This window comes from Rhinopithecus bieti, unplaced genomic scaffold, assembly GCF_001698545.2.
Source record: "Rhinopithecus bieti isolate Rb0 unplaced genomic scaffold, ASM169854v2 scaffold_947, whole genome shotgun sequence".
Classification (NCBI taxonomy): Eukaryota; Metazoa; Chordata; class Mammalia; order Primates; family Cercopithecidae; genus Rhinopithecus; species Rhinopithecus bieti.
In genome coordinates, this window is record NW_016803664.1 from 1025080 (window position 1) to 1046473 (window position 21394).

At 43.3% G+C, this 21394-nt stretch overlaps 1 protein-coding gene across 1 annotated transcript in view; it reads left to right on the forward strand.

Annotated features, from left to right (window-relative positions):
• MYO1E (myosin IE) overlaps nt 1-21394 on the forward strand; it is a 248139-nt gene that overhangs the window by 180699 nt on the left and 46046 nt on the right. The window contains 3 exon segments of the mRNA XM_017895857.1: nt 265-346; nt 7375-7481; nt 14230-14328. Coding sequence (XP_017751346.1) covers nt 265-346; nt 7375-7481; nt 14230-14328 — 288 coding nt within the window.

Here is a 21394-nt window from a genome sequence, read left to right on the forward strand (position 1 = left end):
TTGGAAAGGCAGCGTTTTAAAGTTTATTTTGCAGTCTTTGATTCCAAGTTGCTTGTATCTTAGAATTCTTTCCCTTCATGTCTTTTGTCCATTGTTCATTTCCTCAAGTCACATCTTGATGGCCTGCACCGTGAGTCAGATGGGTTTTCTGTAGCCAAGGTTATGTGCCCGGGGACGGCCCTCCACCCCATCCTCTAAAAAGGCGGGCTTTCAGACCCCAAGGTGCTTACAGATTGCTAATTCATTCTCTTTCTCCTTTTCCAGGCCTTTCATAAAGTCTTTATTTCCGGAAAATCTGCAAGCTGACAAGAAAGGGCGCCCAACTACTGCCGGAAGCAAAATAAAGGTTAGTTCTATTTTAGGAAATTTATAGATTCTTAAAAGGGCTAGGGCTTCCTAGGAGTCAGGAACTACACCCCTGGGCCAGGATATGAGGTCAGCAAGGTGTGAGGAGATGGTTACAGAAGATGCTCAGAAGTAATGTCACTGCTTGTTAAAAGGTTCCAGGATGCAAGCTGAATTTGACTTGGCTGTACCAAAACCTTAAATGGTTTAAGTACCTCATAGCTTAATAGTCAGCAGCTGATAATCATCTAGTTTCTAAGAGGAAATGGCTTTATACAGAATCTGGAAGAATTTATGTTAAACTATCAGAGAAATTTTGTGGTTCGGAGCCATGTTTTGGATACTGATGACAGTTTTCCAGGCCAAGCCCAAAAACCTGCCAGTTATGGAACGTTACTTGCCAGAAATTCTACTTGGTCTTTTAGGGGCAATTTATGCGTCCCTCCTCACTGGGTCCTGCAGGCCTTTCTTTGCTGGGAATTGAAGACACATCTGGCCACATGATGTCTCAAAGTCTGAAGGAAATCTTACTGTGTTTCTCAGGAAGTAGGCAGGGTTCTGTGGTACCTGAGCCATTGTGTGGCAAAATTCGTTGTCCCTAATTACACTCTGAATTAAGAGTTTGTGGGCTGGGCGCAGTGGCTCATGCCTGTAATCCCAGCACTTTGGGCGGCCGAGGCAGGCAGATCACCTGAGGTCAGGAATTCAAGAGCAGCCTGACCAACATGGAGAGGAGAAACCCTGTCTCTACTCAAAATACAAAATTAGCCAAGCGTGGTGGTGGGCACCTGTAATCCCAGCTACTCAGGAGGCTGAGGCAGGAGAATCACTTGAGCCCAGGAGGCAGAGGTTGCAGTGAGCCAAGATAGTGCCATTGCACTCCAGCCTGGGCAAAAAGAGTGAAACTCTGTCTCAAAAAAAAAAAAAGGCTGTGTCAGCCACATGTAGTGGTTCAGGCCTGTAATCCCAACACTTTTGGAGGCCAAGGAGGGAGGATTACTTGACCCCAGGAGTTTGAGACCAATCTGTGCGACATAATGAGAACCTCATCTCTACTAAAAATAAAAATTAGGTGTGGTGGCTCACACCTATGCTCTCAGCTACTTGGGAGGCTGAGGCAGGAGAATCGCTTTAGTCAAGGAAGTCAAAGCTACAGTGAGCTGTGATTGCTCCAGTCTGGGGGACAGAACGAGACCCTGTCACAAAAAAAAAAAAAAATAGTTTTTGTCATTGTGTCACACACACTTAATCTTGTAACTCTAAGAAACATTCACTAAGCTATTTTTAAAAATCATGCTGGTTAAGAATAATTTTTTTAAAAAATTATACCAGCTAAATACTTCCTCAGTTTTACAATCAAAGGAATGGTTGAGTGACAGCAGGGCTTTGAGTTTGGTTGCCTGTGTTCGAATCTCAGCTCTGGCTTTTCCTCGCTGTGTGCTTGCCAAGGTGTTACTTACGCTCTCAGTACCCTCACCGCTTCCCTGTAAAATGGAGATATTAGTGTCTATCTTGAGATTACTGTGATGATTCAGCTTCATAATTCATCGGAAGCATGTAAAGCAGTGCCTAAGGCATACTGAACACAAGATGTATATATATGCTCTGACTACAATCTTCCCCTTTAGCCCCATTCCTATATCAGCGTTGTTGGTCTCTGCTTAATTGTTGCTTTTTCCTTTTTTGTAAAGTTGGGTTCTCACAATGTCACCCAGGCTGGTCTTGAACTCCTGGGCTCAAGCGATCCTCCCGCCTCAGCCTCCTAAAGTGCTGGGATTACAGGTGCTGCAAGCAACCGAGTCCGGCCTGGGCTTTCAGCTATAGGGTAGAGCCCTCTGAGTGTCAAGAACATCATGTTGAAAGAACTAGAGAAGTTTAGTAGCCCCAGGACAGCCACTGGGTTAGGCTCACTGGAGCAGAAAGCTGAAGGCAGAAAACAGATGATATTCTCACGAGGCCCAGATATTACTGTCTGCGTGAAGTTTCTGACTCATGCCTTTACTGCAAAGTCCTGGATAAGGATGAACTCTGGACTGGAAAATCAAGTCATAAGACTGTCACATTCAGATCCAAGGGGCCCAGATCATCCAGGTTATGATGACTCATTTCCAAGTGGTCTGGATTATTCTCTATAAAAAGGAGAGCAAGGGTAGGGACACTTTTTTCCTCCTTGAAGACTTGTCCCCTTTCTTTTCCTTCATATGCTTGTCTGGTTGAAGGTTCAAAGTGCCACCATTGTGGGGTGTTTCCAAAATGTTTAGGTTTACAAATCTCAGGTCCTTTTCTAGGGAGGTCAAGCTGAAGTCAGCCAGTTTACCTAAAGAGAGTACAGCATGTTTTCCCACCTCCAGGCACACTCTCCTTGGTGGATGTTGTGACCTCTGTCTGCCTGGCTGTCTGCCTCCACATAGGAATAAAAGTTTCTCCCAGTACCTCTCACAGATACAAAGCCATGGCCCAATCTCTAATACATTCCATATCCACAGTATTTTGCAGACATCACTGTCATCTTAACAATATCCCTGAGGCATAAACATTTAAAAGGGTTCTGAGTTCCTTGAAAGAAAAATTAAACTGGTGTTCAAGGTCATTGTAATGTTATATATTTCATTATCTTGTAATTATTTAAAAATTTAGACTGATTTGTAGGATTTAACTAATAGAATATTCATTTGATGGGAGCTCTTATTATCTTGACTATAAATAAAAGTATAAATATAGTAATATTTAATAGCACTTGATTTTGAGGTTTTACTTAATTCGATATTGTTGTGTCTGGAAGGGACCAGTACAGGTTGAGCATCCCAAATCCTGAAATGCTCCAATGAGCATCTCCTTTGAGCATCATGTTGGTGCTCAAAAAGTTTCAAATTTTGGAGCATTTTGGATTTCAGCTTTTCAGATTCGGGATACTCTACTATAAAGTATAATGCAAGCCGGGCACGGTGGCTCATGGCTGTAATCCTAGTGCTTTGGGAGGCCACTGTGGGTGGATCATTTGAGGCCAGTCTGGCCAACATGGTGAAACTTCCATCTCTACTAAAAATACAAAAATTAGGCCAGGCATGGTGGCTCACGCCTGTAATCCCAGCACTTTGGGAGGCCGAGGCAGGCGGATCACGAGGTCAGGTGATCAAGACCATCCTGGCTAATATGGTGAAACCCTGTCTCTACTAAAAATACAAAAAAATTAGCTGGGCGTGGTGGCAGGCGCCTGTAGGCCCAGCTACTCTGGAGGCTGAGACAGGAGAATGGCGTGAACCTGGGAGGCAGAGCTTGCAGTGAGCCGAGATTGCACCACTGCACTCCAGCCTGGGTGACACAGCGAGACTCCGTCTCAAAAACTATATATATATATAAAAATTAGCTGGGCATGGTGGAGGGCACCTATAATCCCAGCTACTCAGGAGGCTGAGGCAGGAGAATCACTTGAGCCCAGGAGGTGGAGGTTGCAGTGAGCTGAGATTGTGCCATTGATGTGTCGGCCTGGGTGACAGAGCGAGACTCCGTCTCAAAAAATGAAAGAAAGTATAATGCCAATATTCCAAAATCTGAAAAAATCCAAAATCCAAAACACTTCCGGTCCCAAGCATTTCGGATAAGGAATACTCATCCCATATTTAAATTAGAGTGAAAGATTGATGGTACAGAGAAACAGAATCAAGCCCAGAGGTGGCAAAGGCGGACTGATTACAGCTTTACCTGAGTGCAGCTGGAGCTATAAGGGACATGACAGAGGAGGTGCAGGCATCATGTAGGTGATTGGATTGGTTGGGGGTGTTTTGGTTTGTTTTTTGTTTTGTTTGTGTGTGTGTGTGTGAGATGGAACCTTGCTCTGTCACCCAGGCTGAGGTACAGCGATGTGATCTTGGCTCACTGCAACCTCCGCCTCCCAGATTCAAGCAATCCTCCTGCCTCAGCCTCCAAAGTGGCTGGACTACAGGTGGCACCACCACGCCTGGCTAATTTTTTGGGTTTTTTTTTTTTTAGTAGAGACGAGGTTTCATCATGTTGGCCAGGCTGGGCTCAAACTCCTGACTTCAATTGATCCGCCTGTCTCAGCCTCCCAAAGTGCTGAGATTATAGGAGTGAGCCATTGCACCTGGCCTGATTGTTTGTTTTTTAATGTCTATTTCAATCTCTAGATTAAATTAGAGGTCTTCTAGTTCAGCCTACTTAGTTTACAGATAGAGAACTGAGGGCCAGAGAAATCTAGTAATTAGTCATGTAGCTTGCAAATAAAAGTGCCAGGACCCACAGTCAGGCCTGCTGTCGTCTCTGAAGGTAGAATGAGGAGCTTTCACCCTAAGCCCTTTCTCACTGTGCCGTCTGCATATTTTAACACCTGCTTCTGTTGAGCAAGTGCTGTTGGTGCCTTTCTGTCCTAACTCAGGGACCCTTCTTGGCTGGAATCAGGATTAAATTGAGTTACTGCTTCACAACCACCTCAGCAGACATCTTAAGTTGACCCAAGGCTGGGCACAGTGGCTCATACCTGTAATCTCAGCACTCTGGGAGGCCAAGGGGGGGAAGATTGCTTGAGGCCAGGATTGGAGACCAGCCTGGGAAATATAGTGAGACCCCATCTCTACAAAAAAAATTTTTTAAAAATTCGCTGGGTGTGGTGGCATGTGCTTCCAGTCCCAGCTTACACAGAGGGCTTAAGTGGAAAGATCATTTGAGCTTGGGAGGCCTAGGCTGCAGTGCCATCCTGGACAACAGAGCAAGATCCTGTTTCAAAAATTAAAAATAAATAAATAAATAAATAAAGTTGACCCATAGCTATTGAAATGCAGGATAATTTTGATGGTTAAGATGTATTTCTATTTGTTGAAATTATTCACAGCCTGGTGGCTTCTGTCTAACCCTACCTCACCCAGTTAATTCCTTTTATATCACACTAAAAGATCCCATCTCTTTGTCAGCAAGGCATTGTTGCCAAAGAACAGGCCTGGTAGCCTGTGGATGTCAGTTCAAGCCTTGCTTCTCTTGCATGCAGATTGTGTCATCTTGAGCAATACTTTGTTTCTTTAAGGCCCAGCTTTCTCATCTAAAAACAGGAATAATATTAAACAGTAGCTACCTCTTCAGGTTGTTGTGAGGCATAAATGAGATAATCCATGTATCTAATCCATGCTGCAAACTCAGTAAATGTTATCTGTCACTATTTTAGCTGGAGAGAACTATGGCAAGTGGCTTATAAACTTAAGTCACACTTGCCTCTGTATGTTTTCTTATGCTGAGGTGAAAAAGAAGGAATGCTGTTAAATACTTAGGACAAAAGAGTTTGCCAAGTTATTCTTGGAAATTATAAGTTGTAGGCCAGGCGCAGTGACTCACGCCTGTAATCCCAGCACTTTGGGAGGCCGAGGCAGGTGGATCACCTGAGGTCAGGAGTTCAAGACCAGCCTGACCAACATGCTGAAACCCCATCTCTACTAAAATTACAAAAATTAGCTGGGCCTGGTGGCATGCGCCGGTAGTCCCAGCTACTCGGGAGGCTGAGGCAGGATAATCACTTGAACCTGGGAGGCGGAGGTTGCAATAAGCTGAGACCACGCCACTGCACTCCAACCTGGGCCACAGAGTAAGACTCTGTCTCAAAAAAAAAAAAAAAAAAAAGTTGTAATTAAATACAAAACTAAAATCTAAAGTTTAAAAAATTAAGAATTTGGGGACTTTAAGAAAAAAAAGCTGTGTTATATTCAACTCTGCAGTCCCTCTCTGGCTCCACGTGATGTGTTGGAAAAATCATCAAATTTTTTGTCAAGTGCACTCTACATCATCAAAGAACATAAGAGACAATTTACTTTTTCATCATAGGACTTCGCTTTGATCATGCAACCTCTGCAGCTTGGTCTGTCCTCAATTTCAAGCATCGCAAAGAATGCTATTTCCTGCACATCTAAACAGAGAACTTAATTCACCAATGAATATCTTGCTTTGAATATACTCAATAGTTTTTCTCAAGGGTTTCAGATTTCCGAAACCCATGAAAACAGAAAAGTCCTAATTGAGAGAGGGTTGTCTCTTGCAAGCAAATCGCTTCTGCTGACTTTGTAATGGTTTTCTGGCTTTGGAGGTCCCTTTTGGCTTTTTTCTTTTAGAGGTTTTCTCTCTTCATGCTGCTTTGCTTGGAAGTGGAGTTCGCGTGTGTGCCACATCCTTGGACCCACAGGGCGTGCTCAGCTGTGGGGTGGGAATGCTGATGTGAGCTCTACTCCCGTTTCTTCAAACAAAGGTTGAGATTCTCAGGGTTCAAAATACTTCATAAGCAGTTTCTGCTTTATGTGGCTTTTTCTGCTTGAATCCATTTATACTTTGGGTACCCAGCGCACAGGCATTAATAGATGGTTTTATATAGAATATTCTAGATTTGCGAAGAAGTGAGATATCAGCCACAGATAAAGTGTTCAGACTCCGCAGGTTTTTAAATGGACATATTGAGGAAGAAACTGAATGAAATGGCATGTCAAAAGTTTATAAATTCTCAGATTTTTATGAATCTCCAATTCTTTAACTGTGAATTTTCATCACTTTAGCAAAGTGATTCTTCATTAGTTGGATTGCCAGAAAAGAGAATGTAGGGGATTTGATGATTTATCCTTACAAATAATTTTGGGGGCAAAAGTTAATGAGAACAATATATCTTCAGAGGCCCTCTATCAGTCTAAAATGAACTTAGTTTGTTAACTGACATGCTTCACTGTACCACTTGAAAATCATTCTGTATGTAAAGATTTATGGGGATTTTGCTTTTGTTGTTGTTCTGTTTTATTAACTGTACTAAAAATGCCTAGTTGCTTTTGAAGATTGAATTTCAAACCCATTTAGGAGTGATAAAATCATCATAAAAGTCGGCAAAGCTTTCGGAAAGTTTAGTAGACCTGACTTAAGCTTAATGAGCAGATTGTCATGAAGATTAATTCCTAGCTATATATTTCTACAATAGAGTTTTACAAGCCTCCTTTGAAATTTGGTCTTCTTTAGAGAAAGTTCCGTGATTCTGATACTGTTCTTCCTTTCTAGAAACAAGCCAATGACCTTGTGAGCACCCTGATGAAATGTACGCCTCACTACATTCGCTGCATCAAGCCAAATGAAACCAAGAAGCCCAGAGACTGGGAGGAAAGCAGGTATAGGGGGAAGCCAGCTTAGGTGGGGCCGGGACCTTTTTCCCTCTGCTCAAGGTGAGCTGTCCTCCATCACAGGCAGGAGCAGCGTCAATTGCCCGCACATGTCTTTGTGGTGCTCTTGCGTCTTAACTTTTTCAGAACAAAGGCTATATACTGTTTCTCCTCTGTGTCATTTCCTAAAATGTTAGCAGTGCCATTCATTTCAGAATTAGCAGTTTATAGTGTTGATCTTGGCTAGTCTGGGGGCAGATGGAAAAAAAACAAAACATAACCTCATACCGCAGAGTCACAATGGTTTTAAAATGAGTTTGAGGTTCTGTGTAGACATTCTTAGTACACCCAGCCCCTGATTGGACCCACAGGATGTGGCCTAGAATGCTTAGCTTGGGGTGGAAAGTGAAGGGCGGAAGAGCCGGTAGAAATACAATCCGGCATTTGCTGTGCCTCATGAAGACGCTGGAGACACGCTGGAGGCTCTGGCATTCCCCCTAAGCACCGAGCTGATGAGCAGAACGACTCTGGGAGGAAAGATGTCAAAGGGAAATGTGGAGCACAAGAATTCGGCGAGCCGTTTCTGCCCTGACTTCCAAGGAAGCCCACTGTCACTGTTCCTCCCACAACTAGCATTTAGGGAAGTGGCCTGGGCAGGAGGAAATGGCGGCATTGAGTAGGAGCCTGTTAAGGTGGTGGCTAGAGGGTGTGAATTTTGTGGCCCACTGTTCAGAGGCCTGATCCCACTGTCCACAGAAGCATGGGAAGGAGGGCTGGGGACTACAGAGAGGACCCCAGCCATCGTCACCTAATATCAGTCCCAGGATGGGAGCCTACCAGAATTGCTACCTCTTGTCTTCCCTCTTGGAGAAAAGAAGATAGGCTCTTTTAGGTGTTGAGTGAAGAACTCCAGGTTTAGGTTCCACAGGAAGACCAGGACTAAAATTCCTAGCTGCCAGTTACCTCCTGCGAGGGATAGGCGTGTCCATTTTCCATCCTGCCAGCAAGATCCTAAACCATGGCAGACAGATGATACCGGATCCTTTATAGGAAGAAACAGATCCATAGTAAGAAAAACACGTAGGTCAAACATTTACTGTCTGAAAGTTCATTCTGTTTAATACTGAATACTTCAGGGTACAGTCTAAGTCTTTTCTCTCCTCTGAAGAAGCCAGGCTGCGTGGATGTAGGAGCTGCCATCTTTTGAATCCACAACGTTTCTCAATAGTCTCATCCATAGATGCGTATTCTTAAGGAATTTTTTTTTTTTTTTTTTTTTTTTTGAGACAGAGTCTTGCTCTGTCACCCAGACGGGAGTGCAGTGTCATGATCTTGGCTTACTACAACCTCTGCCTCCCGGGTTCAAGCGATTCTCCTGCCTCAGCCTCTTGAGTAGCTGGGATCACAGGTGCCACCACTACGCCCAGCTACTTTTTGTATTTTTAGTAGAGATGGGGTTTCACCATCTTGACCAGGCTGGTCTTGAACTCCTGACCTCATGAGCCACCCGCCTCAGCCTCCCAAAGTACTGGGATTACAGGCGTGAGCCCCCACCCCTGGCCCCTTAAGGCATCTTTTCCATTCAGTCTCTGAAATTTTTCAATTTAATGTAGTCAGATTCCTTCTATAATATTGTCCATTAATGATATTCAGGCCCTGATGAGGAGCTCATACTTCCTAAAGTGACCAGCTCTTCTTTGGTCAATTCTTACTTTAGGAGGCTGTACAGTCCTTCTCTAGTTCACTTTGAAAACATGCCATAAAGAATCATTCTCGGCCGGGTGCAGTGGCTTACGCCTGTAATCCAAGCACTTTGGGAGGCCGAGACAGGCAGATCACGAGGTCAGGAGATCGAGACCATCCTGGGTAACACGGTGAAACCCATCTCTACTAAAAATACAAAAAGAAATTAGCTGGGCGTGGTGGCGTGTGCCTGTAGTCCCAGCTACTCGGGAGGCTGAGGCAGGAGAATGGCATGAATCCGGGAGGTGGACCTTGCAGTGAGCCGAGATCTCGCCACTGCACTCCAGCCTGGGTGACAGAGCAAGACTCGGTTTCAAAAAAAAAAAAAAGAATCATTCTCATTAATTTGCCACTGGACAGCTTTTCTGTTAGTTCGAGGTGACCATCGTGTTTCCTTTGAATCTTCTCTTCTACAGGTTAATCCCTCTCAGTTCCCTCAACAGTTTCTCTGGGACATGAAATATAAGCATTCCCCATCTGATCCCTTCCCTTGGATGTACTTAGTTTGGCCTCTGCTTTTGTGAAATGTATAGTTCAGCTTCTCCTTCCAGACTAAGAGGGTAGCAGCATTGTCATCTCTTCCCATCTAAAAATGTAATATGCTTACACCCAGGAGTTTTAGGCTGTAGTGAGCCATGATTGAGCCACTACACACCAGCCCAGGTGATAGAGTGAGACCCCAAGTCAATCAATCAATCAGTCAATCAAATAGAAAGCATCTTGTTTTGCCCTCTTACGTTGGTTCCCAAACTTGAGCCTGCCTCAGAATCCTCAGGAAGCCTTGTTAAAGCTGAGATTGCTGGGCTCCATCCCAAGTTTCTGATGCAGTGAGTCTGAAGTGGGGCCCGTGCATGTACATCTTAAAAATCTTGCAGGTGGTGCCGGTGATGATGGCCCAGGCACTGCACTTGGAGAATCACTGATCTAGAGCAAAGAACTAGACTGGGATTTGCAAGACCTGTGTCCTGGTACTGACATATTAAGTCATTAGAGCGAGACTCTTCATCTCCTTAGCCCTCAGTTCCTTCCTTCTAAGAGGGTCCAACTAGAATAGGATCTCCTTCAGTCTGACAGAATGAAGCCTTCCAGACAGTGGCTGTCAGTCTGCCTCTGTCACTTTTACACTCACCTGTCACACATACCCACACGTGCACATCCCACCCACGCATACATCCACATGTACACACACACACAATAGAACAGTGATATTAAATCAATACTCCAATATGATTACTCCAATCGAATCTTTAGTCAACCTTAGAAATAAATTATGAGAGTCTTGGAAGCAGAGGTATTGCCAAAGGGGGTCTTAGCCCACCTTCCCCCATTTCAACCTCTATCCACCTGTCCTTCCCAGGAAATACTCTTAAATGAAAACATCTCACTTGCCCTACAAATGCAGTACTTCCCCAAGCACACCATCCTCTACCCCACGTAGATAGTTCTGCTGAAAGCACCTCTAAAATAGAAATTTTGCAATAGCTGCTTGGAAGTTCACCAACCCTAATGCTACCTTCTTGTAAAAATCCACCGTGATTCATTAGAATATCAGAAAATGGAGAAATTAAATGAGTGGTACATTTTATTCAGTAAATCCTCATAGGATGAGGATGGTATTTTCTCTTTTCTTTTCTTTTTTTTTAATGTTTCCCCTTCTTTGAATTGCAGCAAAAAATTTTATGACATGCATTCAGATAAACTGGTTTTAAGAAGTTCAAAGTACTAGTTGGTCGAGCATTGATTTATAATTCCAGTAAGATCGCTTTCTGGGATTCCACCCGTAATCCCGGTTTGGGTTTATTGTGTAACAGATGGTTTTACTCCATCAGTGAGTCAGGAGCGTTGGGGTCCATGAAAGGGCAGTGTGCTTCACTGGCCAGGATTACACACCCAGTTGAAGCTCCTGGTGAAGAGGGTTACTCATCCCACAAGTTTATGGGGTATGGGGTTTTTCTTTTCCTGTTGCAAATGTGTTTTTGTTTGGGTTCTGGCAAGGTTGCTTGCCCTGGATTCTGAATTGCTGCCTTGCAGAGTTCTCTAGCCCTGATCAATTTGAGTAAACGGCCAGGGATAGTCTTGGAAAAAGACTCTCTCTGCAAGACGGAGTTGGCATAGCCTAGGGAACAACCGGGCACTGTCTGACCAGTGACTACTGAGGACGTGACAGTGCTCCAGGAATATGCAAAAATCAACTTGAGTCCCTTTGATGACCCCAAATTTTAAACATTACAGGACTTCCTAGACTGATTTCTACAAGAAAATTTCCTGATGGTGGAAGCTGTAATGAATGAAACAATGTTTTAACATGAGGAATATTCCTTCCTATGTGATTCATGGGAAAGGAACGTTTCTGCTTGAATTAATGGGTGATGCATTCCTGCCTCGAAAGCCTGGCGTGAAGCCAGTATTTATGAAAAGTACTTTGAAATGAGCAGAACCTTTAAATGAACAGCTCCATGCATTTTTCTCACTAGAGAAAAGGCCAGTGGCGAGTTTTAGATTTGGAGGATGAGAGAAAGGGAAAGTAATTATTTTTAATTTAATTACCTTTTTAATTGACATATTTCTTTCTCTCTCTCTCTCTCTCTCTCTCTCTCTGTCTGACTTATATGGGCAAAGGTGGATATTTAGTATAGACGGGATTTCACTGTGTTGGCCAGGCTGGTCTCGAACTTCTGACCTCATGATCCACCATCTTGGCTTCCCAAAGTGCTGGGATTACAAGCGTGAGCCACTGCACCCAGCTTAACTCTTTGCACATAGCGGCTTTTTAAAAGTTAATAATCTTAGAGGAATCAACATTTCTGGCTCTTGGCTCTGTAAGACCCATCAAACTGGAGACTCTTAAACACTGTTCCCATTGTGACCTCATCCTTCCCATCAGCCAAGGCTGCACCCCCAGTTCGAGCTTCATCTGTACCCCTCCTCCTGTCCCACAGCACCCAGCCACTGGCCTTTCCTATCCTCGTGCCTTTGCTTTCACAGCCCTCTGCCTTGTCCTCTGCACCTCGTGGATTCAACTCACCCCTCCAGGCCCAGGCACATCACAGTGCTCCTGAGAACCCTCATACTGTGAAAAATCCATTTCCTTCTCTATTCTCCTTTCCTGGTTTACATATTGTAGCTGGGAATGGATGAGAATAATAACAGCTTTACTTCGCTCATGCTATGAACTAAGTGCTTTCCGTAGAAAGTACTCATCTAGAAATAAAGAATTTATGCCACCGTTCCCGTTTTTATAGAAGAGGAAACTGAGAGACACAGAGAAGTTGCATCATAGCAGGGCCAGTGGCACAGCAGGAACGCAGCACCAGAGGCTCCTAACCACTGTGCTGCCTGCGTGGGCTCCAGCAGGAATCACAGCATTGTCCTTTTTTGGTGACCCTACCATGTTGCAATAGGGACTGTGTGTGACTGGCCCACCGTAGACATCTGCAAGTATGAGGCTTACTTGGAAATGGTGGTTTCTGTGAGAGCCTTACTGGGGAGACGGCTGTCGGAAACCTGCGTGACATCGGAATGAGGATGCTTCTCGTGGCCTTTTCAGCTCCACAGCTCCTGAAGGCCCATTTTGCTGAGTGCGTTAGCCCCATTGTCAGCACAGATAACCCCAGATGTACCAAACAGGGAGCACGAGGAGTTACCTCCCTACTGCAGCACAATCCTGACATTCTGTCTTCAAAAGAGAGAGACTTTACTTTTTATGTCTAATTTGCCTCAAATACCATGTTTTTTCCAAGTGTCTGTGTTCAGCCAGCTTGCATAGCACGCAGCCCAGGCCCAATTTAACTTCCCAGAGTGGATAATCTGAAGCAAGTGTTCAGGATCTGTCGGCATCCAGAACACCGTGTTTCCCAGCAAGTGGTGGGTTTTCATAAGGCACATGTCCGTGCTCCACCCTAGACCCAGCAGGCCTACTAAAATAGCAACCCCAAGGTGTGGGGCATGGGGAATCTTCTGGTATGAAAATCCTCATGTGTGAGAATATTAACCTACTAGTTCTTTATGTCCATTTTTTCAAAAGAGATTGCTAGATTTTTACTATTAAGAAACCAGGATGGGCCAGGTGTGGTGGATCACCTGAGGCCAGGAGTTCAAGACTAGCCTGGCCAACATAGCAAAACTCCATCTCTACTAAAAAATACAAAAAATTAGCCAGGCATGGTGGCACACACCTGTAATCCCAGCTACTCAAGAGACTGAGGCAGGAGAATCTCTTGAACCCATGAGACAGAGGTTGCAGTGAGCCAAGATTGTGCCACTGCACTCCAGCCTGGATGACAAAGCGAGACTCTCTCTCAAAAGAAAGAGAGAGAGAGAGAAAGAAAGAGAAAGAAAAGAAGGAAGCTCTAGCATCATTTAATTCAAAAGTTAAAAGTTCTTTCCTTTAACCTTCTGATAAACTAATATTTTTGTTCATATTCTAGGTGATAGTTAGATGGGTCTTTGTGTTACTATTATTCTTTGAAACAGATATATAATGCCCTGTTATTTAATTACTGTATTTTATTTATTTATTTATTTTTTATTTTTTTGAGACGGAGTCTCACTGTCATACAGGCTGGAGTGCAATGGTGTGATCTTGGCTCACTGCAGCCTTTGCCTCCCGGATTCAAGTGATTTTCCTGCCTTAGCCTCCCAAGTAGCTGGGACTACAGGTGCACACCACCACGCCCAGCTAATTTTTTTATTTTCAGTAGAGATAGCGTTTCACCTTGTTGGCCAAGGCTGGTCATGAACTCCTGACCTCAGGTAATACACCCTCCTCGGCCTCCCAAAGTGCTGGGATTACAGGTGTGAGCCACCATGCCTGGCCTAATTGCTGTATTTCAATATTTTAAAATTAGCATTATGTCATCTGAGAGGTCAGCTCAGTGTTCGAACGCTATAAATTGTAGTCTTTTGAATATGTTTCCCTACAGCTTGGAACTGGGGGTTTGAGGAATGGCTGGTGAGAACACAGGTGATAGGATTATCCAGTAACGTCCAGGCTCCATTTTCTCCCTTTGCACAGGGTAAAGCATCAAGTCGAATATCTGGGTCTGAAAGAGAACATTCGAGTGAGAAGAGCTGGCTATGCCTATCGGCGCATTTTCCAAAAATTCCTACAGAGGTAAGGAACTAGTGACTCTGGCCTTTGTAAAAACAGGTTTATTGAGCCATAATTCAAATCTATACAATTCACCCCCTTCAAGTGTACGAGTCAATGACTTTTAACATATTCACAGAGTTGTTACAACTATCACCACAGTTAATTTTAGGACATTTTCTTACCCTGAAAAGAAGTCATGCTTCCCTTTGTTGTCAACCCCTAATTTTCCCCTTGCCTCCGGGCCCAGCCAGTCACTTATCTACCTTCTGTCTATAGATTTGCTTATGCTGGGCTTTTCATAGCAATGGAATCATGTATGTGTCCTCTGTGACTGGCTTCTTTCGCTGAACATAAGATTCATCCATGATGTTGCACTTAAACACCTCCTTCCTGTTAATTGCAGAATAGTAATCCATTGTATGGATATAGCGCAGTTTACTTATTCATTCATCAGTTGATAAACGTCAGTTGTTTCCACTTCTTGGCCATTATGAATAATGCTACTATGAAAATCTGTGTACAAGTTTTTATGTGGTCATATTTCATTTATTTTGGTATATGCTTAAAAGTGCAGTTGTGGCCGGGCACGGTGGCTCACACCTATAATCCCAGCACTTTGGGAGGCCCAGGCGGGCAGACAGACCACGAGGTTAGGAGATCGAGATCATCCTGGCTAACACGGTGAAACCCCGTCTCTACTAAAAATATAAAATATTAGCCGGGCGTTGTGGCGGGCGCCTATAGTCCCAGCTACTTGGGAGGCTGAGGCAGGAGAATGGCATGAACCCGGGAGGCGGAGCTTGCGGTGAGCCGAGATCGCACCACTGCACTTTTGCCTGGGCAACAGAGTGAGACTCTGTCTCAAAAAAAAAAAAAAAGTGCAATTGCTTGGTCATATGGTAACTCTGCATTAAACCTTTCAGAGGAACTGCCTGATTGTTTTCTGAAGTGACTGCACCATTTTACATTTTATACCACTAGCAGTATTGGAGGCTTCCAATTTATCTAAATCCTTGCCAACATAAGTTATTTTCTAACCATCCTAGTGAATGTGGAGTAGTATTTCATGGTGGTTTTGATTTGCATTTCCCAGATTGCAAATTATATTGAGGATTTTTTCATGTGCCTATTAGTTATTTGTATTTCCTCTTTGGAGAAATGTCTGTTAGGCCCTTTGCAATTTTTTAATTGGGTGTTTTGTCTTTTTATTTTTGCATTGTAGTAACAATTCTTTTACTGTTATTTATTGTAGAATAAATCAATAGCCATAACTATTCATTAGGCTGTAACACAACCTAATGAACTTATGTGTAACACATAAGTTCAGGAATTCTTGATAACTGTGCTACAGGAAGGGTGGAGGTTTAACTTGACTAAATAAATTAACAGTATGAAGACAATTTCAGGAAAATATTTAACTCACTTAAGACAATAAAGTTAAAATAACCTCAAAAATCTTGTACAATCCATGTATAAATTTAAACTTGTTTTTATATATCCCTTAACATGTATTTGGCAGGACCCGTACTTAAATTGTTCTTATTTTGTGTTGTTTGTAAAAGGATAAAATGTAGTACCCCTAAAATGTGACATCACTCTTAACTTCTCTAATGATTCTGTGGCGTTCCACTGTATTTCAACATCTATTTAATTTCCTTTAAGGAATAGGGTAACAAAAAAGAAGCAAGCCAAATTTAGTGTTTGATTTATTTATTTAGAGACAAGGTCTTGCTCCATTACTCAGGAGTGCAGTGGTGCAATCATAACTCACTGCATCCTTGAACTCCTGGGCTCAAGCCATTTTCTCCCACCTTGGTCTGCAAGTAGTTAGTACTGCAGGCATGCGTCACCACGCCCAGATGACTTTTTACTTTTCGTAAAGACAGGGTCTCACTATGTTGCCCCGGCTGCTCTCAAGTGATCCTCCCACCTCAACCTCCCAAAGTGTAGGGATTATCATCAAGAGTGACCACACCGGGCCAAATTGAGCATTTCAGTCAGAAACAGTTACATCTTCCTGATATATTATGCAGGGGCTGGATATAATGGGTTTTTTTGTTTGTTTGTTTTAATTCAGATTGTATATAACAAAGAACTAGTAGACTGAAGAAGAGGTTAATTACTGTCTTTGGAATCTAGTATTTCTCATAAGACAGTTCTTATTTAGGGCTGTTGTTTCTTGTGCTGTGAGATTAGGACAGCTGACTCACCATTTAGAGGTTTTAAAAAAGGGCTAATCATTTTGTATAATAAAGCCTCAGAAACTCAGTCCCCACATTTGAGTTTCCTAATAATTTTGGAGGTAAGTTAGACTAGGAACAAGGTTCATCCTCTTTGTTCTCTGAATTGAAGACGTCAGTACATCTATAGTGTAAGCAGGACTATGTGAAAGAAATATTTAGGAAGTTGAGAAAATGTATTTGTAGAGCTTTTGCATCACCATAGCACCATCCATTTGCTGACAAACAACTGAGATGTTAGTTATGAGACTTCCTTAAACAGATCGGTAACACTAGCTTAGAAGAGAGTTTCTCAGCCTCAGACACTGACATTTTAGGCTGGAAGATTCTTTGCTGCCGAGTCTTTCCTGTCTATCGTGGGATGTTTAGCAGCCTTCTTGGCCTCCACCCACTAGATGCCAGTAGTGTACCTTCCTCTAAGTTGTGACGTCCAAAAGCGTATCCAGACATTGACTGATGTTCCCCTTACAGGGCACAGTCAGTTGAGGAAGTTGGGCTTAGATCATCATTTTTTAATTTTTTTTTTTTTTTTTTTTTTTTTTTTTTTAAGAGATAAGGTCTCCCTTGGTTGCCCAGGCTGGTCTTGAACTCTTGGGCTCAAGCAGTCCTCCTGCCTTAGCCTCCCAAAGTGCTGGGATTACAGGCATGAGCTACAATGCCCGGCCCCCAAATACCCTTTTATAATTAAGAGGGACCGGGCTCGGTGGCTCACGCCTATAATCCTAGCACTTAGGGATACTGAGGTGGGCATATCACCTAAGGTCAGGAGTTTGAGACCAGCCTGGCCAACTGGTGAAACCTGTCTCTACTAAAAATACAAAAATTAGCCAGGTACAGTGGCACGCATCTGTAATCCCAGCTACTTGGGAGGCTGAGGCATGAGAATCACTCGAACCAGGGAGTCGGAGGTTGCAGTGAGCTGGGATGGCGCCGTTGCACTCCAGCCTGGGCAACAGAGCGAGACTCCATCTCAAAAAAAAATTCCACACAGCAAAGGAAACAATCAACAAAATGAAGAGACAACCCACGAAATGGGAGAAAATATTTGCAAACCATCCATCTGACAAGGGATTAATAACCAGAATATAGAAGGAGCTCAAACAACTTTGTGGGGAAAAAATCTAATAATCCAATCCAAAAAATGAGCAAAAGATCTCAATAGATATTTTTCAAAAAAAAGACATGCTGATGGCAAACAGGCATATGAAAAAGTGTTCAATATCAGTGGTCATCAGAGAAATGCAAAGTAAAACTACAATGAGATGTCTCACCCCAATTAAAGTGGCTTTTACCCAAAAGACAGGCAATAACAAATGCTGGCGAGAATGTGGAGAAAGAGAACCATCCTATGCTGTTGGCGGGAATGTAAATTAGTATAACTACTATGGGGAACAGTTTGGAAGTTCCTCCAAAAACTAAAAATAGAGCTACCATATGATCCAGCAATCCCACTCCTAGGTACAGAGCCAAAAGAAAGGAAATCAGGATATGAAAGAGATATCTTCACTCCTATGTTTATGGCAGCACTATTCACAATAGCCAGGATTTGGAAGCAATCTGTGTCCATCAACAAACAAAAGGATAAAGAAAATGTGATACAGGCTGGATGCGGTGGCTCACGCCTGTAATGTCAGCACTTTGGGAGGTCAAGGTGGGCGGATCACTTGAGATCAGGAGTTTGAGATCAGCCTGGCCAACATGGTGAAACCCTGTCTCTACTAAAAATACAAAAATTAGCCTAGTGTGGTGGCCCATGCCTGTAATGCCAGCTACCCAGGATGCTGAGGTGGGAAAATTTCCTGAACCTGGGAAGCAGAGGCTGCAATGAGCCAAGATTGTGCCACTGTACTACATACAGCCTGGGCGATGGAGCAAGACCCTGTCTCAAAAAAAAAAAAAAGAAAGAAAGAAAGAAAGAAGAAGAAGAAAAGAAAATGTGATACACATAGACAGTGGAGTACTATTCAGGCATAAAAAATAATGAGATCTAGGCCGGGCATGGTGGCTCCCACCTGTAATCCCAGCACTTTGGGAGGCCAAGGTGTGTGGATCACTTGAGGTTGGGAGTTTGAGACCAGCCTGGCCAACATGGTCAAACCTCCTCTACTAAAAATACAAAAATTAGCCAGGTGTGGTGGTGCACACCTGTAATTCCAGCTACTCAAGAGGCTGAGGTGGAAGGATTGCTGGAACCCAAGGTGGAGTTTGCAGTGAGCCGAGATTACACCATTGCCCTCAAACCTGGGTGACAGAGCGAGATTCCATCTCAAAAAAAGAATGAGATCCTGCCATTTGCAACAACACGATGGAACTGGAGATCATTATGTTAAGTGAAACAAGCCAGGCACAGAAAGACAAACATCGCATGTTCTCACTTATTTGTGGGAGCTAAAAATTAAAGTAATTGAGCTCATCAAGATAGACAGTAAAATGATGGTTACCAGAAGCTGGGAAGGGTAGTAGGGGGAGGGGAAGGGAAGTGGAGATGGTTAATGCGTACAAAAAAATAGAAAGAATGAATAAGACCTAGTGTTTGCTAGCACAACTGGGTGACTATAGTCAAAAATAATTTAATTGTACATTTTAAAACAACTGAAAGAGTACAATTGAATTTCATGTAACACAAAGAATAAATGTTTGAGGAGATGGACACCCCATTTTTCGTGATGTGATTATTACACATTGCATGCCTGTATCAAAATATCTCATGCAGTAAGTAAAAAAGAAAAAAATAACTCATGCAACCCATAAATATATATACCCACTGTGTATCCACAAAAATAAAACAACTCATCAGTCCAGGTGCAGTGGCTCATGCCTGTAATTTCAGAACATTGGGAGGCTAAGGCAGGAGGATTACTTGAGCCCAAGAGGTCAAGGCTACAGTGAGTTAGCCTGGGTGACAGAGCAAAACCATGTTTCAAGAGAACAAGAAAAGAGAAACCTGATCAGACCTTTTTTAATCTATTCTTTTTTTTTTTTTTTTTTTTTTTTTTTTTTTTTTTTTTTTTTGAGAAACCAGTTCTGAAAGACCTCCTTCTTTCTACCTTGTTTTAAAAACCAATCAACCAACCAAACTGACTTCCATAAATAATGCTGGAAGTGCTGCCATCTCAGGAGACCAGGAAGTCTATGCACACTTTTTACCATCTAAGGCCGGGGACCCCAACTCCCGGCCGGGGACCAGTACTGGTCCGTGGCCTGTTAGGAACTGGCCCATACAGCAGGAGATGAGCAGCAGGCCAGCGAGCATTACCGCCTGAGCCCCACCTCCTGTCAGATCAGCGGCAGCATTAGATTCTCACAGGAGCACAAACCCTATTATGAACAGCACATGCGAGGGATCTAGGTTGTGTGCTCCTTTTGAGAATCTAATGCCTGATGACCTGAGGTGGAACAGTTTCATCCCAAAACCATCTCCACAACCCCGTCCATAGAATAATTATCTTCCATGAATCCTGGTGCCAAAAAACATTGGCTGGTCTAAGGGACCCTGTGCTACGTGCTTGAGCTGTGAACTGACTGTTGATTTTCCGGATCTGTCTCGAGTGCCATGCTACCTTCATGGTTCCATCCATGGTACTTTACACTGTGCCTCATTCTGAGTAGGCATTTTGTGAAATTTGTTATGCCTTTTATGTTGAGGAACTTTCATTGAAATGCTTGTATCCTTGGATGTCTTGCTTCTTAGCTCTCCTGCTGTAAGCTTTTCCTTTCAAAAGAGACAAATAGCCCTGTCCCTATTGTCCAAAAGTAGGCTGTTTTATTGTTGTCATACTTTTCTTGGTTTGAGAATACTGGGGCCAGGCAAGGTGACTCACGCCTGTAATCCCAGTCCTTTGGGAGGCCGCAGTGGGCAGATCACCTCAGGTCAGGAGTTCAAGACCAGCCTGACCAACATGGTGAAACCCCGCCTCTACTAAAAATGCAAAACTTAGCCAGGCACAGTGCCGGGTGCCTGTAGTCCCAGCTACTCAGAAGGCTGAGGCAGCAGAATCTCTTGGATCCAGGAGGCGCAGTGAACCGAGACTACACCATTGCACTCCAGCCTGGGTGACAAGAGCAAAACTCCGTCTCAAAAAAAAAATTACTGGGAGGATAAAGTTTGGAAGGAAATAATTTTTCTATAGAAAGGACATTTTCAGTCCCCCACACTATATTTCAAAACTGTTATTGAAGCAGTCCACTCAAAAGTGGCTTGAAGTCCAGATATATCAATGGGCAGGGGTATTTCTCTGGAGAGAATACCATTTTCCATAAGACACTTGAGTCTGGGATCTTGGTCATGCAGAATTCATCCAGAGTCCACTGCTGACTGTCTCATCCTGTGATGGTCTCCAGGTAGTTGAACCATCTCATATAACTTTATTTTCTCCAAGGTGAGAGGAAAGGCTTTGTTCATAAAATTGCTTTCTAGGTGTCCACAGAAAGGCTACCAAATGAGAAACAGAAAGTAAAAGCCTGAAGAGAAAGGATATATTAATACCCAGCACAACTATCCACATATGCATGTATTATACACCCTCCCTAGAAAGGAAGTTCACAGGCCTAAACAGAGCCATGGCTTAGAGACTACCCAGAGCATAGTGTTGGCTTAGGAAATACTCCATGTGTTTAGTGTGTGTTATTTTCCTCTCTGGAAAATCCTTTATATTTATCAAAACCATCCCTCTTGACTGAATATTGGAGAGCAAAAATCAAAAGATGCCTTAATTCCCCCATGGGTGGGCCCCATGCTCTTAAAGTAAGTCCTGTGCTACTTGAAACAGTAGCAGGAGGCGCCCGTTTACACCATCTCCCCACTACAATTTTTATGCCTTTATAAAGTGTTAAAAAAAAAAAAAAAA